The sequence below is a fragment of the Pteropus vampyrus genome, unplaced genomic scaffold (assembly GCF_000151845.1).
Source record: "Pteropus vampyrus isolate Shadow unplaced genomic scaffold, Pvam_2.0 Scaffold177, whole genome shotgun sequence".
In the NCBI taxonomy this organism is placed as follows: Eukaryota; Metazoa; Chordata; class Mammalia; order Chiroptera; family Pteropodidae; genus Pteropus; species Pteropus vampyrus.
This window is the reverse complement of record NW_011888958.1, coordinates 2,295,557-2,323,470: the sequence shown is the minus strand read 5'-3', so window position 1 is coordinate 2,323,470 and position 27,914 is coordinate 2,295,557. Positions and strand designations below refer to the sequence as shown.

Genomic DNA, 27,914 nt, shown 5'->3' with positions numbered 1-27,914 from the left:
TTGCAGCACTGGTCACTCAGCCGAGGGACCCCAGTAGGGAGTGCATCGACCAGCCAGAGCTGGCCAACTGTGATTTGATCCTGCAGGCCCGGCTCTGTGGCAATGAGTATTACTCCAGGTTCTGCTGTGCCAGCTGTTCCCGCTTCCAGCCTCACGCTCAGCCAGTCTGGCAGCAGGGATGAAGGCCGGCTCCAGCCCCAGTTCTAAAGCAACTCTTAGAGCTGGGGAGAGGGGCAGGGACTCTCGGTCTCCCCTCTCTGGCTGGCAGAGGGGTGGAGACATTGCCCCCCACCCACCTCGTGTTTAGCCTCAGCAGCAACCAGCACAGCCTCCCTCTGAGTCCCCAGCAGTGTCTGCATCTCTGACATGAACAAGAGGAGTTTGTTCGGATAACGACACACACCCTTTACTTCTTTCTACAATTTGTTACACAGAATCAGCTGACTGCATTTTAAAAGAAGCCGCTGGGGTTCTCACTTCATTTAAAGCTGAATGGGGAGACACGTAATGATTTCAAAGTTAACGCCTAGCTCACATGGGGAACACTAACTCCTGCTGCGACAGAGAAGTATTCTTGCTAGAACCAGATCTCAGGTAGGGTCAAACAGTGGTCTACTGCTCTCATCTCTCTCTCTCTCACCCTTCTAGGTAGTATAGCAACCAGCTTCAAATCCCATCTGTGCATACAGTTAACAGCAGGTTTGTGACAGCTCTCGGCGAAGTGGACTATAATGTAAGGCTCAGTGCAGGAATATGGGATGAAAGAGTAGCAACTGCATTATTATGAAAGAACTGGAGAATCTCCTTACTTTCATCAGGGAGCTGGAGCCTGAAGCCCTCCTTCTGAGGCTGACACGCAGAGCTGGCTGTGAGGATCATGGCATACCTGTATGTTGCTGACTGCTGGGCCTGCTCTGTGCTGTGACCAACCAGGAGCCTCTCCTCCTCACGGAGGGATCTGTGAAGCAAAATGTTCACTGCCAGATAAAAGCCATACTATAATCAAAAACAGCAACAGCAGTATGGGGGCGCCAATGGAGGGGAGGGCAGTATAACATAAGGAGGTGGCTTCAGAAATGGACTGAGTTGGAAGAAGTCATTCTTCACCTCAGAACCTTGAATTCCTTGCTGCTAAAATCAGAAGCCTGGATTCAATAAGCTTCTGAGTCTCTTTCTACTTGAACCTTCTACAAATCTTCCCGAGGGCTGGCTGGGCCTAGTGACAGAGGTTATTCTGGGACACAGGAAAGAAAGGCATTACAGGGAAAGGTGACTTTTATTACCACCATGCTGGCTAGAAAAAGAGACGAACTGTGCCGTGGGTGAGGGACACTTCTCGATCTCCCTATCATCTAACAGAGGAAATGTGGGCCTGGTCAGAGGTCTTGTCGTCCTTCTGTTAAAAAAATATTGAGCATCCCCGTTCACTTACCACAGCTGGTTCTGCTACAGAAATCAGAAAATAACGGCTACTTTCTTGGACTGCCCAGTTTTTTAGTTAAACCAGCATTTGGCCTATTGGCGACACTTCGGAAGGTAAATTTGAGGTTAGCTAGCTCTTCTTAGAACTAGTCACAGAATAATGGCCTAAGGTTCAGGTGAGAGTAAAATTCAATCTAGACCGGTGGTTCTCAACTCTCTTCCATATTGGGAGCTTTAAAAAAAACCCCGAACCTTCCTAGAGATTTGGATTTAATTGGCCTGGAGCATGGGCAGGACCTGAGAATTTTAAAAGCTCCCCAGGTGATTCTGATACGTATCCAAGGCTGAGAATCAGTGCTCTAGCCTTGGACTCTCGATTGCAAATCTTGTTCAAATGCCGTTTCTGCTTACGCGGTCAGGGTGGGGCTGAGCTTCTGTATCTCTAACCAGCTCCTAGGTGAAGTCCATGTTGCTGTCCGGAGCACACTTGGAGCAGCAAGAATCTGACATTAGAGATGCACTCAGTATCAACCAAAGCCTAAAGTATGAATAAAAATCTGAATTTTAGGAATATACTAGTCCCAAAAAATGATTTTCTAGCCACCAAACTAGAGATCTGCAGCAGCAGTAGAATGGAGAGAGAACAAGACCAAAAAGAACTAAAAGTCAGCTCATTTGCTAATAAAGGGGAAAGAACAGCCTTTCATGGGCAAAAGCTTCTACCACGAACATTTATTTTTGTTAAAGCAGATTATAAATTCTCATCAGTACAAATATATATAACTTACATTTGATTGTAAGGCCAACGTTTAAAAGTAAAAATGAGATGGGATCTCGCGTTGTTACCAGAGGTCAAGGGGCTGCAACTGACAACGAGATGTTTTCATCATCACAAGGGAGGGGGAGGGGGATGGGGATGGGGACGGATACACACACACACACACACACACACACACACACACACACACACAGAGCTAATGAAACCAGAATCTCCACCCCCCACAAAACTCATGAGAACAAAACTTAAAGGACAAAACAAAACCCACCAAGACCCACATGACAAACCAACATAGTAACCTGTGTTCCAGTCTATGGATATGAATGACGTCATTGTCACCTTAGTGTTAAAACAAAAGGATTAACATAAGGAAACTGGAAACTGCAGCAATATATAACAGAAAATACATATTCTCTATAGAGCATATTTAGATTGATTCCATTAAAATAATGACATTAGAATTTCATCACAGGTTTAAAACCAGGACAATACTACTCTTTCATTGTCTTTAAAACTACAAACCTAGCGACTGTATTGGTCATAAGCATGATTGTTGTTGCAATGTGCTACTTACAGTGACTGATACCGAATTAGCCAGGGGTCCCATCTTCACCACTCAACCTTTCCTCTTTTTACTTTAATAGGCATCAGTGATAAATCAATCTTATGTACAATTTCTTACAGCTAACCCTTTTACCTTTGGCAAGATTACTTACAACTCATACAACTTTTTAATGTTGAGAACTATTTAAAATATTCTAAATGCATAAAAATAAAGATTTTGGCTTTTTCGATATATATTTATAATATTTATTCTTACTCAAAATGGAAGCTCAACTTTACCCTTAAAATATAGCTCTGCCGGGCAGCTGCTGTGCCCTCCTGGGAATTCTGGCAGCACAGCCTGCCTCTCGTCCCTGACCCACGCACAGGCCACCCTGCTCTTGATCTCTAAGACAGGCCAGGACTGAGAGGAGGCAGGTGAATGGCCTGAAAAACAAAGGGCGATTGTTTTGCTTCCCATTATATTTTATATTCCAGTAAATGTGCTTTGAATACAGATTCCTGGTCAGATACGTCTGCTCTCTTGCCAGAGATTTGTAAGGGGCTGAGGCAGGAGGAGGGGGCCAGTGGGCAACACTTCCTCGACTTCTTTAGCCTAACTGCAAGACAGCTCTTCTCTAGGAATGGTTTTCTCCACTTTTTTCAAAAATCACCCCACACAGCACTCCGTGCCTGGACGTGCTCCTTGGGACCTTTGGGATTAGTGAAAAGTGTACTTGATCAGGAACACAAAGGCCCCTTTGCTCCTTTAACCTCCACCCCCTGCCCTTGCCTAAGTACAGACAAAATACAAAAGCCATAGTGACTGCTCAAAGTTCAATTTCAAATGTCTTTTGTAGGTCACTGGAGAAAGGGTTGGTGGGGGAGGGGTTAGTATGCTGCTTGGACTTGCTTTCTAATGCAGCCCACTGGGCTTCGAAAGGATCTACCGGGCAGGTGCCTGTAGGAACCTCTGTGTGCTTATCTCCTGAGGCCAGCCTGCCATCATCTACACCATTGAAAGCTGCAGAACCGTTGAGGTGCTGAGCAGGAGGCTTAAAAAAGGGACTGGCAGTAGCACTGCTTGTCTCATATGGAGGGAATGTCTGCTGCCTGACCAGGCTGGGAGACTGATGGGGGTGAGCGGCCTGAGGGTGGCCTGCAGTGCCAAACACGTTGGCCACCATCTGGGAGGGAGTGATGCCCACCACAGGCACATTAGAGGCTGGATAGGGCATCCCATTGGCCACAGGATAGGCCTGGGCAGGGACGAAGGCCGGCTGCAGGGGTGGGACCACACCCACTGGCACGGGCTGAGAGGCGAGGCACACGTTCCCTCGGAAAGGCGGCGCAGGCTGGGCGATGGCCGTGGGCGGAGGCGGCTGGAGAACTGGCTGCAGGGGGACAGCGGAGCCTGGGGGCTGCTGCGCCCGGACGCTCTTGGACACCTCTTCCAACCAGCGGTCTGCCTCAGAGGGCGTACGTCTGTGACCAGCCTGGAAGAGACCTGGAGAGGCAGCATCGGAAGATGGACCCCACTCGGTCCCTGGAACAGACAAAATAGAGAGACAAAAGAATCAGTCTTTAGGGGCTTCTTTCCTCACCTGATAACCTTGGTTATTTGAAAGATCCTAACACGTGGAATAAGCCCCTCTAGTGGGATATTTTGTGGTTTGGGTAGGGGGAAGGAAAGCCTCTATTACTAACTGAGGACAAAGAGAACTTGTCAGACCTTGCTGCTGTCTCAGCCACACTGAGGAGTTGCTGGACATGGCTCAGCTGCACTGAACCAAGGCAGCTGGCTGGCATCAGAAACCCCTTCCTGTCGCTGTGGCTCATCCAAGGTACAGAAACCACCTTGCGCGTGCTCTAAAGGACCCAAGGTGATTCACCTTCCGCTCTAACAGAATGAAAAGAAAATAATCAGTGCCTTGGTGCCTTACCTCGCGGGCCTGGCCTGGCTTCCAGATACATGTTGTCCTTCTGGTGAACTGACTTTATTATTATTTAAAAACTTTTTTTTTGGTTTCATAGCTAAATGTTCACTACGGAAAAACTAGAAAGTACAGAAAAACAAAAATAAAGTGCTTTTTATAGCTCTTTTTGTAGACCTGCCATTGTAGGAGGCAGGTCCCCTCATCCTACAGGCATGGCCCCATATTCCAAATCCAGTGACGACTCTGGGGTGAGGCCTGGGAATTTGTATTTTATGAAAGCTCTATGGGTGGTTCTGTTCTGTAGTCTTAAGAAATATCAACTTAACCTCTTCAGTTCTTCCTCCTTCACCATCTTTTCTTAATAGTAGTTTATTTCTAGAAGGGCACATATTTTTCCTAAAAGGACTCCTCCCTGGTTCCCACTCAGGTAAATGGCTGATTTTCAAACGAGGGTCACTTAACTGATCCCAGAATCCTCACCACCGTCTGTGGCCACCTTACCCGAATGTGTGGCTGCAATTCCCTTGTTAGCAGCATCAAGGGCATGGGCCCAGGGGTTGGTTTCACGCACAGGCATTGCTACGGGTGCTAGAGCAGTATGGGCTGGCTTAGCAGCAAGCACATGGAAGGCTGAGTCAGTGCCATTAGCTACAATGGGAGCAGACAACATCAATGGAGTTAATTCATGCGGGGTGTACAGGTGGCCCCTTGGAGCTGGGTCAGTCAGGCCAATGAGCAATACTGGTGGAACAGATAAGACAGAAAAGTTGATGTTGGTATAACCATGCCATTTTGTAATGGATACACAAAACCTTGGCAAAGAGAGAATTAGAGGTTGTAATTAAAATGCCTCTAGTGATAAAGTCAAATGACTGTTCTAAGAAAATCTGTGTATGGGTAGAGAAGAAATGAAGCCTAGAAAAATGATTTCAAATCAACTTGAACGGCGCTGCTTTGTCTTACGAGCCGCAAAGATTGAACTCTTTTCGATACAGCTTAGCCTTTGGCATGATGATGTAGATAAAGCATTTCTCTCTCTTGCCCCTTTTCCCAAAGATCAAATTATGCCAACAATAACAACAATGAGATAAATACAATGATTCCGTATAATGTGCTAGGCACTATGTTAATAATACTTTAGCATGCATCATCTCATTTAATTGTCTCAAAAACCCAAAAAGGCTGGTATTATTCCCATATTACAGATGAGAAATTAAGCTTAACATATGTTTTCATTTGCTTAATAAATTTGTAATTTGCTACAGAATTAATTTCATCTCTCGTTTTTGAAGATTGTTCCCCCTTGGTAGTGTTCATAGTATCTCTCTTTGCCTCCCTTCGTGAAAATCTCCTGACTCTCACTCCTTTACTCCAGGCATCTTGTCCATCAGTTTCTGCTTCTCAGCCCAGCTTCATATTTAGAGTGGAGCAGACAGGCAGGCGCCTTCTCCTGCCCTACACTAAAATCATTCCTTCTTTAGGATTGGGCGACCATTCGTACAGCACTGGTACTATTTGCCCAGGGCCTGTCTGAAAGACTAGCTCACCCTTAGACTGGGAGCCCCTTAAAGGTAGGGAAAGGACTATGATGTATTCAGTTTTACACCCACTGCCTTGTAAGCAGGTATCGTCAGTAGAATGTAACAGGTACCATGTTCAGAAAGACCTGGGTCTAAATCCTGGGTGTGCAATTCGGGTAATTTACTTAACTTCTCTGAGCCTCCTTTTTCTTATCTGTAAAGCTGACCTCAAAGGGTCATTGTGAGGATTAAATGAGATGGGAAAATGCATGAGTGTCCTTACTACGATGAGGCAGGCACTAAGTGCTCAATAAACTGTGCCTATTACTATTGGTATTATAAATATTTGTTATGTGAAATGAAAAGCCATTTGGTACACATGACTATAAAGGCTATTTTTTAAAGAGACTCTGGAGGAAAAACATGTAGTAGCTTCAACCAATAGGAGCAGGGTACTGTCTCCACAGCAAAGCTTTTTCTGAGTGCTCTCTCAAAAGAAATGAAGAAATGGCAATTATAGGAGCTCAAATTCTAAATGTCTGTAATTTAAGTTATACATGTTCTCTGCTGACCTCTTAGTCAATACTGTTAACATGGTATCTCTGAAAATAATAACATTTAGAACTCTCTAATGCCACAAAGTCAAATTTTAGGACACCTGTTACAGAAAATGAAATAAACTAATGAACCAAAAGAAGTATCTTCTTTATAAGCTTCTTGTGACAGGGTAGAGACTAGGTGAGTCCAGGGCTTCTTGACCTGGGCACTATTGATATTTTGGGCCAGATAGTTCTTTGTTGTGAGGGTGACTATTGTGTACCTTGAAACATGTTTAGTAGCATCTCTGGCCTCTACCCAGGTGACAGTAGCAATCATACCCTACCAAGTTGTCAAACCCAAAAATGTCTCCAGACAATGAATGTCAGATTTTCCTTGAGGAGGCAAAATCACCCTGGGTTGAAAACCACTGTGCTAAAGCAAGCATAACACTAGAACCAACCCTGATGACTGCTGCTTTGGAGAACTGGCTGGACGTCGATTCTTAACAGTGAATGGCAAATAAGGCAGTGGGTTGGGACTGCAGTTACTCCTAACAGAATGGGATGAACGATAGGTAGGTACATGCAAAATGACAAATGCAGACATCTTAGGAAACAGGAAAGGGAAAAAAGCAGGAAGACACCGTTGAATAGGGACATGAATGGACCTGAGTCATTACCAAACAGGGAAATGAATGGGTCTGACCTGTACTTGGGGAGCTCAGGATGCCAACTTACGGTCAGTGAGCAGTGTCATAAAAGTACTAATTTCAAAGAGAACGGCTGAGTAGGCTAAGAGGGCACCAACCTTGAAAGGCAGGAGATTGGGGTGCCACCGCTGTCACTGGTTTGGTCATTGGGGCGGATGAGAAGGGATCCTCGGAGGGCGTGCTGAAGGCATTGGTGATCTGTGAGCACAGGGAGCTGATACTCTCTGCTTCCCCTTCTACCTCTGGCACTGCAAGACAAACAGAAACTGGCTCCAGACAGAAACTGAATAATCCTGAAATATAAGAGTATGACACAAGGTGGCATTTTATGCAGCATCCCTTATTTGTGGAAGGAAAAGTCTCCACTGTTAGGTAGGGCTATAAAAGCAGCTCCAAAAAATTTACTGACCACTATTTCATTGGCTTTTCAGATGAGAGGGTATAAAACATCAGCAACTCATGTACTAAGGTCTATCTATCTTCCTCCCGCACAAACCCCAGATTTATTTCCTCTCTTGTGTGACACTATTTGAGATCGTGGTGTTCCCTTTTTGTGCCACGATGCTCAGTTAGCTAGATTTTTCGGAAGGACATCTGCAACTGCTTGTCTTCCACCAGTTCCCAAGGCTGTTTTAGTTTAGTTCTGGAGCTATTTAGTAACTCTCTCAGAAAACGCGTTAAAGTCAGGGGCACCAGTGGATGCTCAGTTCTTTTTTCTATAATAAGCTATGACAAGGTCACCACTATCGTTTTCCTCCAAAGTACCAAGTACATGAAGTGTGCTACCATGAAAAAGTGAGCTGAGGTGCAGCACTCACGAGGCTTTGTTCTTCACACTGACTCTGGGGTAATTCTGTCTCACTAGGAAGCTAATTCTGTGTCCTGAACCTTTGTTTGCTCAACTGTAAAAAGAGAATAGTTTTTGTTTCCCATCTGCTCCAGAAGGAGACTGAAAACAGGTATTGGAAGCATCTGGAGTTTCCGTGTTTCTAGGAGTTGAGAGCTAGAAAGACCCTCGGGAATGACCTAGTCCTACTGTTCTTTAGGCCTAGCCTCATCTGTCGAGAGAACGTAACTCTCTGTACTTTTACACCACCACAGTGAGAGGGCCTTGCTGAGACCGAGCCTCCTCATGCGCTGCTTTAGCACTGGCTGGAAATGCCACAGAGTGAAGTAAAATAAAGCCCCATAAAAGCCCTGACCAGATCTGACACTTTAGCTCTGGATCTTATGATGAGGACAGAGCTAACTGGAGCTGGTTCGGCTGCAGGGAGGCCACACAAAGGGCTGTGTGGCAGTTCTGAAAGGTAATGGATATGTGTGAGCAAGCCCACTGTCTCTGATGAACAAAAGATCTTAGATTTATACAGGAGGCCCGTTTAGAGTTTCCTCCCTATGGAGACAACCAGCCACACAGACAATGAGCACTTATCCACTTCTCTTGGTACACCTGACAGTAATGCTCTTTAACTGGATGTGTTCCCAAAGCCTTTTAAGTTAATTCCCTGCTGGGTCCCGAAAGGCCCAGTAAGAATGGAAACCTGAGACCCTTGATGTTTGGAAGCAGGTTGGCTGAGAGGTAGTAAGTATATTTCCATCAGGACAGACCTTGTACTCAGGCTAGGAATTCCCATCATGGCTCTGTTACCTGTCTGTTGAAGAGAAATGAATGATTCACATCTCCCTCCGTGACCCTCAGTTCTTTCCCAATGGGAAACGATACAAGAGATATATAACCATCGACTGGCCTGAGAGCGAGGGGTGGCTAGTTTGATGGGATCCGTGTCTCCACTGGAAGTGACATAATGTGTCCGTGCGAGAGCACCCAGGCAGTCAGGTGAATGCTGCGTTACCTGCATTTTTTATGGGGAAATCAGTCTTCCTCTGCATAGTGGAAGGCAACTCATTGATGCGCAGGGACAGCTGGCGCTTGAAGGGTGACATCTTCTGGCTGAGAGCAGGAAATCCTCGGAAAGAGCCTTGGCGAGCAAGCTGCTCGATGGGCGCGTGCCTGCGCGGGATGGCGTGAGGGTTGCTCACCTCCAGGGAGCCAGCGGCATCCGAGGTGGGAGAGGTGGGGGAGGAGGAGGGCGGGGCGGAGTGGCCCGGGGCCGCTGATGAACCAGCAACTGTCTTATCTGTTTCAGCTCAAGAAAGTCAAGAGAAAGAGGACTTTAGCAATGTCTTCAACTAACCGGAGCTTATGCAGCTGAGGAACTCAAAAACCGTCCTGGGTCCTTTTACCCATCTCCTTCTCACCGTCTCTTAAAAGACAGGTTAGGAGTAGGGCTCAGATCTCCTATTTTGCAAACAAATGAAAGGTTTAATAACCCATTACATGTCACGTGGTACATCTACTAAGACACAAATATTAGATCTTTGATTCTCATGCAGTGATTCATAACTTAAGACTTTGAACGAGAATGAAAAAACAGTACCTATGAACTCCTAATGTGAGGTCCTTTAAAGAATGCTGGTTTATGGCTTTCAATGTTTGCCTGCTTATTTGTTTGTGGGAGAGGACTCTGGGAGTGGCAGAGTCAGAAAGGTCTAAATAAGCATACGTTTGATTAGACAGTAGAGAATGTCATAAAGGCTAAATGCTTTTGTGGCTCATTTGAATAAAAGCATTTAGAAGTAAAGTTTTAAATTAGAATAAATCTAAATATAGGACTGTTCCCATGTGAGTACCAGCTGAGGCCCATCTTGATCATGGCAAATCTCCACCCCTACCCCTCACAATCCTGTCATCCCTGGGACTGGCCACTTTGGCAGGTGCCATGTGCGGTGCAGAGTATTAAAGACGATGCTTCCAGTCAGAAAATCACTGAAGCAAACTAATAGCTGTACATATTAAATTTTCTAATAAAAATAGCATAGTGTTTTTTATTCTTTGGTATCATGGCACAAATGTTTATAAGAAATGAAAGAAATCACAACCGATAATTTAATTACCAATAAAAATATGTATCTTTTTGGGGGGAGAGGGCTTAAGAATTAGAGCTGTTTGGGTTCAATATTAGATTAATGATATCACCCAAAATGGCTGGTTTAGAACTAAAAGGATATAGTAAAAAGTTAGCAAAATTATATTAAAGGATATTTAAACCGAACTGTTTAATTTCAAAATATTCCTTGTTGGTTTCAATCCCAGCTGTACACAAGAATGCAAAGCATTTCCCCCGAGCCCTATCACTTAGTTCTAAAATACACCCAACCCAACTTTAGGCGATAAACTCCTGAGTAACTTGAATGCTTGTAAAGGCATTTTTGCTATGCTGCCATGTGTACTTGAAAACTCTCATTCTGCAAAAATCACACACTAAAATTAACAAGGCTACGGGAAAAAGAGTTAGGGGCTAGCTTCTCAAAAATCTATGGACTTTTTAAAACTAAAACGCTAAAAAACAGTAATAACCTCATAAGTATGGTATCACTGTGAAATCTATGCCTGAATTTGTACCCAGCATTACCGTCAGTGAATCCTTTGCAGCCTAAACCTGTACTTCTTCCTTTTTTATTTTTAATTAAAATTATTGGGTACATTGATTAATAAAATTAAATGTTTCAAGTGTATAATTCAACAATATGTCATGTATATTGATTGCATTGTGTGTTCACCACCTAAGGTTAGATTTCCTTCCATCACCAAATGTTTGACCCCTTATACTTCTTCAAGATGTAGATCCTTCTGAGATCGGATGTATTAGAATTAAAAATCTGCTCAGGGATTTAGATTTTCCCAATTTTGTTTTTAAAGATAGGGGGCGGGTAAGGTTAGGGGGATGTCTTTGCAGCTTATTCTACTGTACTCTCAGCTTCCTGGGATAGTTTAATGTAATAAAAACGGTAAACAGTTTTGAAGCCACTAAACAAGACACTCTAAAGAAAGGACTTTGTTTAGACTTTCAGCTTTGTGCTTAAGGTCTTCATATACTGCTAAGAGTATACTTCATATGCTCTTTGACTGTGAGACAGCTTAGCCCCGACAGCTTCGAAATATTAACTGGTTGGGGAAAACTACTTAAATAAGCACACACTGTAGAACAGATTGTACCTTTCTTGGCATCTTGAATTTGTTTCATAATCTCCTCTCTTTCTGCTTGCTCAGTGGCTGTTGTGACACGGAATGATCCTTCTCTTGTAAAAGTGGTCCGGCTGGCATCAAAAGTAGCAGTCACTCCACATTCCTTCTCCCGCTTCTGCTTACGTTCCAAACAGGCCGCAAAAGCACAGCCTACTGCGTGGCTCAATCTTTCACCCTGCACGTAACAGACGATTCACAAAACGTTTTTAGAGATACAGTACCAACAATTACAAATCAGCTTGAACCACAAATAAGTCTGTTTTTACACAAGGCAAAATGTTGGGAACTCCAGCGTAAACTAGATTTCAATATATTAATATGCCAAATTAATTTAAATGAATGAATTACCCTAGGTGATGCTCGTGACACTTTACTGTGGCAGGCACTGACTGAGTGAACGAACATCAGCAATCTGTGCTTCTGTGAGCAGCCGCTTCTTACTAGTCAGGTTCCCTCTGTCACTCACGTTAGCTCTGGCCAGCAGCTTAGGAGACACTGCTGAAGGTTCCAAGGTCTTGAAATGTAAACCTCTATTTGCCATTTAGGGGAATCGTGAGAATATTTACCAAGCATTTCTAAGAAACCACTGGAAAGGCAAGGCAAATTTCAGGAGCTTAAATATACTGTCAACATGTCTAAGAACAAAAGGAGCAAACTTAATACTGAATAAACACAGCTCCGGCGATGAGAAGGGAACCAGGCAACGGAAAGCTTAGCTTTTGGTCTCTCCTTTCTGAACGCCCAACCCCCACGCACCCTTCCCCATTCCAGGCCTTCAGGGCTTTTAGGCTTTGCCCTACACCTTCCTCAGATTCTTCTGGCTCTAAGCCCAAGGCTACACAAAGGCAGGAGTTAAAGCATGTTTTCATCTACACTCTACTTATAAAGGAATTAAACAGATAAAACTGACTTGTTTGTGGGAGGAAAGGAAAGCTTATATAAACTAAATATTGTTTTAAAGATACACTGAATTACCTAAATTTAATAAATTTAATGGATTATTTTTACCAGAGTTATTTGTATTTTATTTTTCTTTACTTTTATTTTTCATATTCATTGCTCATTTTATTTATTTATTAAATTTAAGTATAGTTGGTATATAATGTTATATTCGTTATATTAGTTTCAGGTATACAATATAGTGATTCGACATTTTTATACCTTACATCGTGACCACCTCTCTAATTCTAGTAATCACCTGTCACTGTGCAAACTTATCACAATATTACTGATTATATTCCCCTTCACCTTTTCACCCATTGCCCCATCCCCCTCCCCCATCCAACCATCTCTTTGGTCTCTGTTTCTATGAGTCTGTTTTTATTTTGTTTTCTTTGTTCAATTTTTTTAAGAGTTCAATTTTTTTAAGAGTAAGTGAAACCACATGGTATTTGCTTTCCTCTGTCTGACTTATTTCACTTAGCATAATACCCTCTAGGTCCATCTACGTTGTCGCAAATGATAAGATTTCATTCTTTTTTACTGCTGTGTAATATTTCATTGATATTTCAAAATCTGTATTTTAAACCATATCCCTCATTGTGGAATAAAGAAAGTTAGAGGTGATATAGTAACTGCTGGCATTATTAATAGTGAGAAGAGATATTTGAGAACAGGGAGCCCTTTGAGGAGTTTTCAAAATCACACAATGTAGGCACCTGCTCCTATATATGGCTCGGAGCAAGTAATTTCACTGGATTTTATATGCCAATATCAGATACCATAAGGAGAAGTAATGTCTGAAATGGTTTTTGTCCCTAAGATTTCACGTAACTATAAACTATAAGGTTTCACAATGACTGCTTAAAGACTGATAGACTCACTCTTCATAATCTACATGAGTTGCCATCTAACTTCTTAGTAGGATGATACAAGGGTAGGTATTAAAGCATGAAATAAAAGTACCGAAAGAATCTTATGACCTGTTTGCATTTGCATACAAGTTCTACAGTTCTACAAGGACAAAGCTAGAGGCCAAGGAAGCTTATTATTTCTCCTAGCTCTAGGGCAGAAGTTCTTGAAGACAGACCCAGCTGGAGGAACAGTTCTAACAATATTAGCCACCATTTTTAGAAGTTACCATGGGCCAGACCCAATGCTAAGAGTGCTTATATTTGTTTTCTAAGTCTTCACAACTGTTACCTCCATCTTATAGATGTGGATACTGAGACTTAGAGAATGTTAAGTAACTTGCCACAGCTAGGTGAGAACCAAAGTCGGGTCTGGAACCCAGATCTGTTTCAGAGTCTGAGTTCTTAATAGAGTAAAGCAACCACTTCCCTTCAACCTTGGCAAGAGTTTACTGAGTTGTAGCCTTCATGAATGGCTACAGTGCTTTATTCTGTCTGGACTTTTAAAAATTCATAAATCATACACTCAGTGCTATACAATAATATAGTTAAGGTCATCATCATCATGTAGGAGACCTGTCTTTCATGTCAGAATTTTGGGTAACTTACATGAAGGATGACAAGTTATTCTCTATTTGTAAACAAAAACAAATTTCTACTATGCGACATTTTCTAGCATAGTTCATTATACTGTAATTTAGTATTTCTACTTTAATTAACTGAAAATGCACTCTAACTCAGTTCTTTAATTTGTAGTACAGCTTCTATGCAAATAAATTTATAAGCACCTTTCAAATGCCAATATCTTCTAGCCAGATGTATTAGCAAACAAATACATGTAAGAATCTTGAAAATAGTTCTAATAATGAAGTTTAGCAGCCACCCTCACCGGAACACTTTTACTTTCCTTTAATGACCTTGGATCTCAGCTAATCATCTTGCTCCACGAGTTGGGAGATCACACCAAGAGTGTGAACTACTTGAATAAAAGGAGTGAAAGCAGACTAGTTTAGGCACTTCCAAGTACTGTAACAGCACGTACTTGTCAAAAATGTAGTGGGAATTGCTTGACTGAACTAACCTGGAAGGTGCTTGGCTAACTGAGGCTAGTCATGATGAAATCCATGTTGAACTCACCGTGTCCTTGACAGCCATGAAGCAATGACAGATCCAGCGCCGAGTGGTGCCATCACGACATATGTAAGAGAAGGCTCTATCAAAGTTCCTATCTGGGGCACAGAAAGAAACTTTTTCTATTGTCTGGTCAACTATGAGGTCCTAGAAAAAGGGAAGAATAATGGAAGAGAGAACTTATGAGATTATTCAAGCTTCTCAGAATAAACACAGGATATGCATTTCTTAATACAGAATCCCTACATATAAGGCATGAGGCTATGGAATAGCTGGGTCTGAAGCCAGCAGTCTGAATACTAAGAATTTGACCTAGGAGAGATCTCAAAAGGCACTTTGCCCTCCTTTACCTCATTTTCATGGTCTAAAACATATGCTTGCTGATTCTAGTTTTATTATGGTATATTCCATGTTCAATTTGCGACATATATAAATCGATATATTTAACCCAATTTCCATATAACATATTTAATGACATCATTCATTCTCAGAACAGTTCTATGTATTTATTAACTTATTGGTCATTTAAGTATGATTTTCTGTTTATATACTTGCTGAATGGCCTAGTATACAGAGTATAAACATTACACAAAATGTTCTTAAAAGTTTTGAGGCTCTGAGGCTCTTCTGTGTGATATCTCCATGGCTTAGAATCCCTAGATGCTAAGGTGGGGGCTATAAGAGCTAAAACATACAAACAAAACGGCTTTTATACAGCCTCACTGAGAATTCCTGTTGCTCCACAAACTTGCCAGTCAATTTTTTAAAAATCTGCAATTCTGGCGGCTCATTGTGATTTTATTTTGCATAACCTTGATTACTATAAATTTCCTCTTCAGCAAAGTAATTCTTCAAGTCTTTTGGATTGTCTGTCATTTTTCTTACTGATATGCGGGAGTTATTTCTATTTTCTAAATATGAGCCCTTCATAGATTATATACATCGCAAAATTTCTTTTCCACTCATGTTGGGTCCAAGAGTGGTAATCCACCATTACTATCATCACTCTATGGAAAGAACTAATTAATGTCAACGCTATAAGTAGCCACCAGGAGGCAACATCACTTTCTCACTATTGTATAAAACAACGGAAAACGGCCTCCAGGCACAACAAATTTCACCCAAAACACTAATGAAAACTGCACAAGTTCTTAAACATAAGCTAACTAAAATGATCATTTTTTTCCAAGAGTAACATATATTTAAGTCTATCATTTCTCTTGAACTTAAAGAAAAAGCCTTTGATGGAAGATCGAAAGAACTAAAACGCAGGTGTATTAAATCACTTAAAATACATTAGGCGAATTACCCATCAAACTGCTCTTTACCTGCTAGACTTTCTCTCAGGTCCAGTGACATTTGAGGTTTTTTTTTGTTGTTTTTGTTTTTTTTAAACTGTCTTCTTGTTCAATTTAGGTCTCTTAGGAAATTTAAATTAATGATTAAATGTACTTATATAACACCACATGCTCCCTAAGGGAAAAGTCTGTCTCTATTCTTATTCAGGCATCATTTTCTTTCAAATGCAAAATACTACCTATGATTTGGGCTATTGTGCGAATTCTAAGTAAATGTTAACTGAAGGAGTCATTTACTAGTCCTTAAGATTTTACTTAAGGACTTAAGATTTTTCAAACTTAAATATCACTTTCTAAAAATACAATGTTCTATTAAGAAAGAAGAAATTTCAGATGTGGTCTATCCCTTAAAAATATATATATATATTTTTTAACTGTAGTAAAAGGTCCATCATCTTTTACATCAAATCTGTGAGGGTAAATATTTTTTAAAAATGTGTAACAACAAAAATAGAACTCAGATTTTAACATTATATGAAAATGCTTAGCAGGCTAAACAAGCTGTCATGTAGAACAAAATGTTGAGAGAATTCTATTTTTCATAAGGTAAATGAGTAACTAAATTGGTTTCCTGAGTTAACTAGTCTCTCAGAAGACTGCACTTTGGACAAAGTAGAAGGATTTAGAATAACTGTAACAGCTGAATGGCATTACATTTGATCATTAGGGGTTAAAAAAAAGATGAGCAGTAACATTAAAGCTTATAAAAGTTTTACCTTAGTTTTTTCATCCACAACTCTGAGGCCATCTGCTGATACCCACAGGACTGCCTTAACTGCTTTCTTTCCAGTCTTTTAAGAGAAACCAAAAAGGAAGGGGAGGAGACACAAATAATATTAAAAACAGAGTCATCTTCCATAGAAAACACTGACTTTTGCCTTCCAAAAGTCACAAATACAAATGGAGTCCAAGTTCAGGAGGGGTGCCCAAAGCCAGATACTCAAACCAAACTGCAGAAACACTCAGGAAAAAATAAGCCAAAGCCATTATTTTAGAAACACAATGCAAAACAATACAATTAAATTAAGTAAAGGGGAAGGGATAAATGGAATCAAAACCAAGATATCACATTCCATAAAGGGCAAAGAATTCAAAAAGTAGATTCTTCACCCATTTAAAAAATAAATCAAGAAACCAAGAGTCAGATAAATTTAAATACATAAGGAGTTACACCACAAGTAGCTTCTATGAGTGTATTTAGAGTAATACATAAGTCTAAATTGAGATGCTGACCATTGTACTATCCTTTGACTCCAGTGTATCTAGCAAAACCCTTGGTCATCTGAAATTTTCATGTTAAAAACCCAAGAAGTCTTCATTATTCCTTTAACAGTTGTTAAAAACCATTATTTCTTCTCTCAGGATTAATAAAGAACTGATTCAGTTTTTAATTTGACATTAAATGCATGGAGACATTTGGGGGACATAGGAGGTTGAAAAACTGTTGAAAAGATATTGTTACTATAACCCGAATTCTTATTACTGTCTGAGAAGATTTCTTTTGCACACAAGAATCACATGGGAACAAGCTGATGTATGATTTCTCATGTGATGGAATGAAAATGGAAGAGTGGAAATTTGTAATAGTAATTGAACAGCTTCCTTCCTAACTGCTCGAAGGATACAAGCAAAATAAATCAAAAGCAAAGTGAAAGCTGAGAATAGGTATAAAAACATCATGAAAAGTATACATCAAGAGAAATCAGGCACTAAAGGCTGGAGCAGCAGCCTCTAGAAGGGGTAAAGGAGGATAAAAGAATGACTTCCGTTCTCCCCTGTATGTGTCCCAGCCCAACACTCAACACGGAAGGCAAGCCTTATTTAAATAAACTGTGATCCACTCCAAGCTCATTATCTCCATCGCCACCACACATCTGATGAGAGCCTATTAATATTACATGCCAGGCAGTGGAAATACTTGAAGAGTTCACAGCCCATTGAAAGGTGGCACTCAGATAAACAAACAAACAAAAAATACAGTAAAAAGTGCTACAGTAGAGCTGAAGACAAATGTATAATGACGTCAGAGATGAGGCATGGTCAAATCTGTTTGTGGAATCAAGGAAGGTTATTCAAAGAAGACTGAATTGAGTACCGAAACAATTCTTCTAGATGCCCAGGCCGGGGTAGTGCAGGGAGGAACTGACAGAGTAGTGCACATGCCAGGCAGAAGAAACAGCAGCACAGGACATGGCAAGTCTGGGCTCTACAAATACTTCAGTATAGCCTGAAAGTAGGATGAGTGAGCGAGGCGCAGTGGGAGAGAGAGAGTAGGAAAGGCCTAGCCAGGAGGGCCTTGTATGCCTGCTGAAGAATCCTACCTTAATTCTGTGGGCAACCAGAAGCTACTGGAGGAATTTAAACATGATTAAATGGGTTTGCATTTTAAAAATATCACTTTGGCAGCAGTAGAGGGAGTTGGAAATAGACTGACAGGAGGGGAAAAGACCACAAGATTCCAGATGACAGAAAATGAGGGTTGAGCTCTCTTGGCTGAGATAGAGACGGAGATGAGAAAGTTTTAAATGGTAAATGTACGGGAGCAGTTGAGGATTCCACTCTGGGTAACTGGGTGGAGATGGTACCAGAAACCAAGATGGAGTATAGAAGAGATGCAAAAGCCAGTTTGAGAAGGGGAAGAATAGGATTTCAGTTTTAGACAAGCAAAGTTTGAGATGTCTGTGCAACATCCAGTGGAGACGTCTAACAGGCAATTGGATATATAGGTCTGAAGCTCTGTAGAGAATTCTACGATAGAATTGTGTATACTTCATCTGTAAAGTATTTGTAGGGTTGGTAAAAGGATCAGAGATATACACAGTACTTGGAACTTAAACAGGGTAATAAATAATTGGTAGCTATTTATCATCATTATATTATTAATATACTTTTAAAAACTTTTCCCAACAGTAAATCTTCTTGAAAGAGTGATACACTTTCAACAACAACTAATCAATCATACCTACACATTGAATGGGAAAAGCTAATGGCAAGATGGAGACTGAAAGCCCAAGAAAAAGAGAATAATTTAGAAAACAAAGTCATCCAGGAGGTGGATGGGATGAGGCTAGATTAAAAGTTTAAGACAGGAAGAGAGATGTCCCTTCTTTGAAATGGAGGGATGGAGTGAGGCTGGGTAGAAATGCAGACAGATTTGTAAAGGAGGGAGTGTCAAGATGAGGAAGTTTACTGGAGAAGCACAAGTTTATCCGTGAAGGAGATGAGATTATCTACTCTCTTTACTCTGCTGTGGAGTGAAAGGACAGGCAGAGTAAGACAGTAAAGATCTGTAATAGCAGCCTAGGGGCAGAATAGCATAGCGACTCAGAGCACAAACTCTAGAGCCAGGCTGTCTGGGGATTTGAATTCTGGTTCTGCCACTTACTAGTATGACCAAGGGTAAATTACTCAACTTCTCTATGCTTCGGTTTCCATACCTACATAATGATGTTAATAACTGTATACACCTCATGGGATTATTATGAGGATTAAATGAATTAACAGATGGAAAAGGTTTAAAACTAGAGTGGTCATATGACTTTCTGTTTAACCTGGGACTGCCTTGAAAGTGAAAGAGAGGGCACTACTAAAGCCCCGCAACAGGTGTTAGTTACACTGGGGCTGTTTCAGGCAATGAGATAATAGTCGCCCCACCAACAACAGTAACTGCCCACATTCAGCCACCCCTTATGCAGAGGTTAGCATTTTGCTGGAAGGTACCGTCCATGAATTCAGGCAGGTTTTTTCCCTCTTTATTGTTCAGTGCTGTGTCTATCCTCAGAACTTAGAACAATGCCTGGCACAGAGTAGGAGTGTAAGAAATATCTGTTGAAGGAATAAATGTGCTAAATATCTGCTGTAAGGAACAGGAAACAACTGATCAGTGACACAGAAGCCTGCCAGGTGGCACTGAAAATCCTGTGTAAGAAATTTACATCTGAAGTTTTATTAATCTGATTATTGTGCAGTTGCAGCCTGCAGTGTTCAGCACCTGAGGCAACAGATAGGTAGGATAACTTCCACGGCTGGGAGACCAAAGGAGGGGACAATAAAAGGTCATTTTAAAATGGGACCGTTTCCCATTTAGTCTCTGTACAATATACATGGAAATAAAACAATTTCTTGGCCCGAAATACTGTTATGGAAACATCTCTACTTTTTGAGGTATGTCTTTATTACAATTTTTATGGTGTTGTACTAATCAGTGAGGTATTGTATTTCTCATATTTCATGGCCTCTGATCTCTCTAAATAGGGTAAGAAAACAGATAAATTCTTTTTGTATTTGTTTATACATCTGAGTACCGGCTCTTGGTTGTCACTAGCTTGCCGCATTACAGTTAATTCAACCAGGTATTGAGATATGAAGGCTCAAAGGCACCTATAGCTGGAATTAAGTCCAGACTTCCTCTCACAAATTCTATAATAGCAATGCTTCGAGTCTTTCATTCATAATATAAACTAAGATTCCTAAGCAATTTTTAGAAAATGATAAAAGTCATAGAAGATGAAAGTGTTTGCTTTTGTTTGCCTAAAACTGTATATTTAAGCTAATACCCAAGAAGATAAGTTAAAAGTTAGCTAACCAAAGGGGCAGGGGTGGGAGGAAAGATAACCCTATATGAAATGTAGAATTTATGTACATCTTAGTGACACAAACATCTCTTAAAAAATATATTATATAATACTTCAGAAACTAATAAAAATGTGGTAGGGGTAATATAGATGTGAGACATACAGAATTATTTTACCACTGTTCCAACACTTTCTACTTTAAAAATAATTTCAAGGTTATAGGTAGAACTTACACTGACTAGTGTCAATGCACTAAAAACACAGTTTATAACAAAGAGAAAATTGCTTATTCTTCAAAGAAAGAAAATGAGTTTAACATGGAAAGAACTTCAGTAACTTATAATTTAAAATGATGAAATCTGAGAAGGATCGAGCTAAACTATGAGTGAAAGATGACAAATTTAAGTATAACTTTCAAGTAACCACTCAACTCTCTAAATAGCCAACTTAGAATTTTAAAATTAACATCTGCCTTAAATACTTTTTATTATGGGTAGACATAAACCAACACAGAAATGAAGCAAGCTGGCACTGGAGAAAATAATAGTAGATAGTGGATCTATTACAAATTACTTAATCAAGAAACTTGTACTGTAAGTAAAAGAAACACACAGATAATCTTAACATGAAAGTAACACAGTGAAGAAACACACAATGGTTGTAAAAATGACACAGAAATAGCTTAAACAAGCTCAGTACACTGTAAGATCACTATCCCCTAAATATAAACGCTATAATAAAAGACAACTGAAATAACTAATTACAATTTTAAAAAGCCATTTACCTATCTATCAATCTCTCTCCAGAGTATTTTAAGTAGACACCAACTAAAAAAAAAATAGACTGACAAAGGATGAAGATCACAGTTGGTGATATTCTTGGTAGGCTGATAGCTCCTTACAGCTGCTCTTTCATTTTACATATTGGTGTTATCAGGGAAAGTACTTCAGATTTCCAGTTGGAGAAGTAAGTTTTTAAGCTGTTTAAATCAGGGATGGGCAAACTTTTTCTGTGAAAGACCAGATAAATATTTAAAGCTTTTCAGGCCAAACAGTCTATGTTGCAACTACTCAACTCTGCCACTATAGCACAAAAGCCACGGACAATATGTAAACAAATGAACATGTCCTGGTTCCAATAAAACTATTTACCAAAATAGGTAGTGGGCCATAGAATGTCAGCCTCTGATATAAATCATCGTAATCCCTGGAAAGTGATCATTAATTAAATCTTTTGGAAGGACATTATATTAAAATATTACACCTGTTTAAAACTGTGTCCCTGAATTTTTTTTTTTTTTTTTTTTAACAAATGTGCTTATAGCCAATCTATTATTTTAAACTGTGACTCAGATCTCAGGTGCTGTCCAACTCTAAAATTCTATGAATCCCCAAATCACCAATTAGAATAAGAACATGCAATTAATCAACATAAATAAAAGTAATATTTGGAGGCAAGACAATTCTGCTGGGCATATGATAAGAACAAAAAAAGTTAAACAGGTGTTCTAATGTAGGCCAAAGCAAAGAAATGCTATACAGACACATGGAAGTATAATTTGGCACAGCTATGAGATGTCACGAAGCATAGCAGCAAACGGTTTGGGCAGGAGGGGCAGAACAACAGTGATTTGCCATTCTACTGTACGAAGTTCTTTCTGCTACACACCAAAGAGGTTTTCAAGGATACCCAACGTGTAAAGAATCACGGGTCAGTCTTTCTGTCACAACTATACACAGAGATAACCCAGTCATTACAGAGTATTAACGAAATAGTGACAGGCAACCATGATATGGTGGGTCTTATGATGAATGAAGAGACTTCTTTCCTTTCATAGGAAACCTGGCTTCATTTTTTTTTTTTTTAATCTAAGAAGGGCCTTAAAAATCTATAATTTGATATTTGAATTTCTGAACAGAATCATGTAATAAACTATTTTTTTCTTATAATTCCAAGATGCCGTGAGTATTCCCCAAAGGACAAAGTGATGAAGGGAAAGAAACACAATTTTCTACAGGATTTGAGACTGGCACTGTCTCTGATGGCTGCTTCAATTAAAAGTACAGTAACTTTTAAGCTGGGACACTACTCTTTTTCTGCATTTTCTTAAGTGAGAGGGACCATTAAAAGCTTTCAGGGGAAAAAAAATAGGGATGGTAGCATGTCACAAACGAAACAGCAAAGGAGAGATTTTTGGAGACAATTTAGTCCTTCTAGTTTGTCAAAGTACTTTTAATTGAGGAGGGGGGAATCTAGGGATTCTTCTAATATTAAATTCATATTTCAAACATTATAATAGCAGAAGTGAAAATTCCACAGGCATCTCCAGTTCAACCTCTCCAAAACCAAATTCATCATGCCTCTTTGCACAATGAATGATTCCCGCTTCCTTTGGTCATCCATACCCAAAACCTGGGTCTTAGCGTGTTTCTTCTGTATATCCCTAGGCTGAATGAATGAATGAGTGGAGCGTGTTCTCTCTCATACCAGTGGTCCTGTTAACGCTGTTCCTTCTGTGTGAAACGCCTTCTCCCTCTAACTTAGCTTAATTGAAACTCATAGTTTTAAGTCTCGGCCTTAGGTGTCATTTCCTCTTAGAAACTTTCATCACAACCTCTCACATCATTCGTCCTTCCTCTGGTCCAGTAGTACCTGTTAATGTTACACAATTTGGTAACCATTTTTTAAAATTTGTCTGATTTCTCCCACTTTAGAGTCAACTTGAAAGTAGTGCATCTGTCATTCATTCATCCATTCACCCACTAACTCAAATATTTTGGAGCAGCTATGGACCACATATTATTCGAGGCATTGAAGATTCAGCAGTGAACAAAACAGGTGAAGATCTCTGTCCTCAGAGAGCTTACATTTTAGTGAGGAAGAGATTAACAAACAAATTAGTAAAAGGTATGGTATGACGAATGGTGGTAAGCCTGATCAAAGAAAAATCAAGCTAGGAAGGGGAATACTGAGTATGTGTGTATGAAAAATAATGGTATTTGGAATTTAAAATAGGGGCCTCATCAGGAATGGTGATTTTGAACAAAGAATGGAAAAATTTGAGGAAGTAGGCCATGCAGATATCCAGATGATGTGTTTCAGACTAGAGGATATGGCAAGTGCAAAGGTCCTGAGGTGGAAGTATACCTGGTGTGCTCAAGCAATGACAAGGAGGTTAGTGTGGCTAGAACAGAGGGAGTAAGAGTAGGAGAAGGCAGGAAAAGGAACAGAGGGAATTCATGTACAGTGGCCTCCAAGGCCCAAAAGACTCCTGGTAGGTCAGGAAACTACTGGAGATCTGGGGCAGTGGAGCAACCCAATAAGACCTCTGTCTTAAAAAACATCACTCAGTCTGGTACCTTAACGGATGAGATGGTAGGGGAACAACGATGAAAACAGGGGAAGTAGGACACTATTGCAATGGTTCAGGTAAGAGGAGAAGCTGGCTTGGACCAGGGCAGGAGTAGTGGAAGTAGTGAGACAGAAACTGTTAATGGACCGGATATAGGGTTTGAGAGAGAGAAAGAGAGAGAGGAGTCACAATCAGATCTAAAAATTTCAGCTAGATTACAGGGACAGAGTTGCTGTGTATGAGATGGGGAAGACTAGGGGAGAGCAGTTAGGGAGAGAAAGATTAGGAATTTGGTTTGTGACATGTTAGTGTTAGATGCATGGTGTAAAATGATTAACAATGATGACGATAACAACATCTATCTACTATGGCAGGCTTTTTTGTACACTTTGCTTATACTTAGTCATTTAATTTTCACAACAATCACATGAGATTGATATTAGTATTATCCTTTTTTATAGGTGGGGAAACTGAGGTACAGGTAGTTAATAACCCTTCCCAAGGTTATTAGACTAAGTGGCTGAGCCAGGATTAAATGCAAGCAATCTGGCTCCCCAGAGTCTGTGCCCTTGACCTCTATGCTATACTGCTTCTAAGATGGAAATACCAGTATAGAAATCAGGGGAGATATCTAGAGACAGAAATTTCAAAATCATCAGCATAGAGATGGTATTTAAACCCATGACACTGGATGAGATCCTTAGTTAGAGAAGAGTCCACAGATTGAGAAGTAGGCAGCATTATAAGAAAAAAAAAAACACAAGAGAGTATGATCTCTAAACCCCAAAGGAACAGAGTGTTTCAATGCAGGGGAGTGATGGGCTATGTCGAATGCTGCTAACACACCGAGTAAGGTGATAGGACCATTGGAAAAGTAATAAAAAAGTGATAAGAACGGCTTTGGTGGAGTGGTGAGGGTAAAAGCCTGATTAAATGAGTTTGGCTGAAGAAGGGAGAGTAGAAACTGAAGGCACCAAAAAGAAACTTTTTTTAAAAGATGGTTTTTATGCTAATGGATGATCCACTAAAGAAAGGCTGATTATGGAAGAGAGACGGGGCTGCATTGCTGGAATAAGTAGGAGCTGGAGTAGTAAGAATCTAGTGGAGGAGCAGGGCTCTGGCAGCAGCATGCTCGTCCCTTGAATAGGAGGAGAAACAGAGTATATGCGGGCATGGATGCGGGTAGCTGAGTAGGTGTGGAGGAGGCACATAAGAGCTTTCTTCTGACTGATTCCATTTTTTTCAGTGAAGTAGGAAGCAAGGTCATCAGCTGAAAGACAGAATAAAGTTAGAAATTCTGGAGGTGTAAGAAAAAAATAGTCATCTCTCATGAGAGAGTAAATGGGCTGAAAAAAAAAAAAAGGAGACTGTCTTGCTTATAATTATATTTGATAGCCTAGCACCGTCCCTAGCATGTTTTAGACACCAACTGTGACTTGAAGCTTCAGAACCTGGGTTCTCAAAGATACAAATAAAAAAAGATAACTCCAAAGATTATTGAATTTGTTTTTGAATTTTTTTAATCTAGAAAAAAATCAGTGACCAAGGCATTTGACCCTCTCGGTAGTCATGTCACAGGAAATAATAAAACCAAGGATGAATGGAAACCTTCTGATCACTCTCAGGACTTTTTTTCCTTCATAAATTTGTTATGATGCACTTCAAAAAGAAAAATAAGCCAAATCCTCAAAGATGCATCTAATAAAATGCAAGAACAGCAAGATTTACAGAAGGGCATAGGATTTAAAAGAAAAACAGGAAGAAAAGGAAAGAGGCAGCAAATATTCTCTCACTTTTAAAGAAAAAGATCCAGAATGGAAGATCCAGAATGGAAGATCGCACTAAGTACGATTTATCACGGAGGAGAAAATTGGGGAAATCTAAACTAGAACGTAGATATGAGGACACCGATTTAAGAGGGTCGTAAATACCATGAAATGTTTTATTCTCGAGGATTAGATGAAAACAATATAACCATGTGTTATCTTTCAAAAATGCATTCTCTAAATCAGAACAATTTCTAATGATGCCGTTTAACAACTGTAAAAGTGTGAAAACTTGAAAAAATCTATTTGGCAGTACATTAATAGGATCACTTAGAACAGATATAATATTTTGGGTAATTTTTATGCAGTTTGAAGTGGTTACACACTCCCACCAGGCCCTGGGAGGAGTTCGCAAACTCAAATGCTTACAGGGTTTAGGAGCAGGTGAGTGAAGCAGGCCAAGTGTAAGGACGAGAGGGCGTTGCACGGACTGTGGCAAATAGGCAGCCAAAGGGTACAGTCACTACTCAGCTCAAGCCATTACTGTCACATCAGAAGCATGCTGTTTTGCCAGATCTTCTCATTTTTAAGCAGATAAACTAGCACACAGTTTTTATGTGCTAGTCTTCAGTGTTTGAAGTTCTGGCAACTAATTCAAATTTATAAACTGTGTGCAGGCCATACAGTACATGTTTGCGGGAGACATTTGGGCCCTTGAACTGTCTCATGTCCTCTGCGTTAGACACTTCTCCATTCATTATCCTTGAGGAGAGCAGACGCCAACACTTTTGAATGAGAGAACATCAGCAAGGGGTAGGTGAAAGAACTTTGCGCCAGGCTTCGGAAAATCTTGGTTTCAGGGTAGGCACTGCCATTTACTACTAGCTGGATGACTTCTTTGAGCTTGTTCATTCATTTGTAAAATGTAGTTTCATGAATTATCCTAATTCACTGAACTGTTGTGAGTAGCAAATTAGAAAGTAGGTCAAAGAATATCATAAACTAAAAAGCTCTACATAAATACAAGTAAATGGCTGTAAAATAATAAAAAATAGATACTGGTCTTGGCCTGCAGTTCATGGCACAGAGCTCCTGAAACCCTTGTAATTTCCTAAGTAATGAAAGCACTATGAGCATTTCTTGTCCTAATATTTGGTCTTTGACCCATTCCTGACATAGGGATTCTAAAACCCTTGTAAATTCTTAATAGGAGCACTAGGAGCATCTTTTGTTATAATAAGGCAACTCTGGGTGGGCTCTTAGGTGGCTCCTATAACAGGCTGGTCACCACAAAGAACAAGTGATGATTAGAAGCTTGGCATTTTCAGGCCCACTCCCCACCTCCAGAGAGGGGACAGGAGCTAGAAATGGAATTAATAACTGATCATGCCTATGTGAGGAAGCTTCCATAACATCCCAATATTACACGGTTTGGAGAGCTTCAGGTTGGTAAAGACATCCACACTGGGAGGGTGATGCACCCAACTCCATGGGGACAGAAGCTCCAGTTCTTCGGGCCCTCCCAGACCTCACCCTATGTATCTCTTTATCTGACTGTTCATCTGTATCCTCGATCATCTCCTTTAATAAGCTTGTAAATGTGTTTCCCTGAGTTCTGTGAGCTGTTCTAGCAAACTGATCAAACCTGAGAAGGTCACGGGAACCTCTGGTTTGTAGCCAACTGGGCAGAAGTTGTGTATAACCTGGGGACCTACTACTTGTGATTGGCATCTGAAGTAAGAGGTAGTCTCATGGGACTGAGCCCTGAAACTGTGGAATCTGACACTATCTCCAGGGAGACAGTGTCAGAATTTAGTTAAATTGTAGGACACCCAGCTGGTGTTGCAGAGAATTGCGGAGTAAAGGAAAAAAATCACACAATTGGTGACCAGAAGTGAAGTGTTTTGTGTGAATAGTAAATGAGACACACAGGAGAAAGACTCACAGGAGGCTGAGTTTTTCCAATATAATGACTTTACAAAGAGACCTAAAAGGGTGGCCTAAGAACGTTTGACATTTCTGTCCAGTCAGTTCTTCATAAAAACGGGAATATAGATTACTTAACTCATAGAGTTCCTCAAATATATTAAAATTATAAAATCCTTTTCAAATGTTAAATGCTCTGTAATTACTTGGTAATAAAGTATTGGCCTAGTGTGGCCAAATACACTAACGAAGTTGCATATTAACACTTCCTAAAAAGTTGAGTACATTCTTGGCTTTCCTAAAACAATGAGCAATTTAATGCAGCTAGTCTGGAAAAAGTTACTTCAGGTTCTCAGTTTTTTTCCTTCTGAAATGTGTGTAAGCTTACAATGGGTTTACCATACAGTCCTGTAACAGACCC

General features: G+C 40.4%; 2 protein-coding genes across 13 annotated transcripts in view; one reads left to right on the top strand and one right to left on the bottom strand.

The window, feature by feature from the left end:
• PAPLN (papilin, proteoglycan like sulfated glycoprotein) overlaps positions 1 to 2,037 on the top strand; it is a 40,088-nt gene extending 38,051 nt beyond the window's left edge. Inside the window, exon 27 of the mRNA XM_023537049.1 lies at positions 7 to 2,037. Within this exon, the coding sequence (XP_023392817.1) occupies positions 7 to 182 (176 nt within the window). The 3' untranslated portion in view covers positions 183 to 2,037. The remainder of the gene's footprint in view (positions 1 to 6) is intronic.
• Positions 2,038 to 2,123: 86 nt separating this feature from the next.
• The window catches only part of NUMB (NUMB, endocytic adaptor protein), a 138,224-nt gene continuing 112,433 nt past the window's right edge, over positions 2,124 to 27,914 (bottom strand). For 5 of the 12 annotated variants that reach the window (XM_023537031.1, XM_023537034.1, XM_011370900.2 and 2 more), the window contains 7 exons: positions 16,592 to 16,666; positions 14,524 to 14,664; positions 11,507 to 11,711; positions 9,303 to 9,596; positions 7,548 to 7,697; positions 5,182 to 5,328; positions 2,140 to 4,289 (listed from right to left, as the gene is read on the bottom strand). In XM_023537031.1, the coding sequence (XP_023392799.1) occupies positions 3,574 to 4,289; positions 5,182 to 5,328; positions 7,548 to 7,697; positions 9,303 to 9,596; positions 11,507 to 11,711; positions 14,524 to 14,664; positions 16,592 to 16,666 (1,728 nt within the window). In that variant the 3' untranslated portion in view covers positions 2,140 to 3,573. Of the gene's footprint in view, positions 4,290 to 5,181; positions 5,329 to 7,547; positions 7,698 to 9,302; positions 9,597 to 11,506; positions 11,712 to 14,523; positions 14,665 to 16,591; positions 16,667 to 27,914 lie in introns of all 12 variants that reach the window. The other 7 variants (XM_023537036.1, XM_023537037.1, XM_011370907.2 and 4 more) reach the window with 3 other exon arrangements.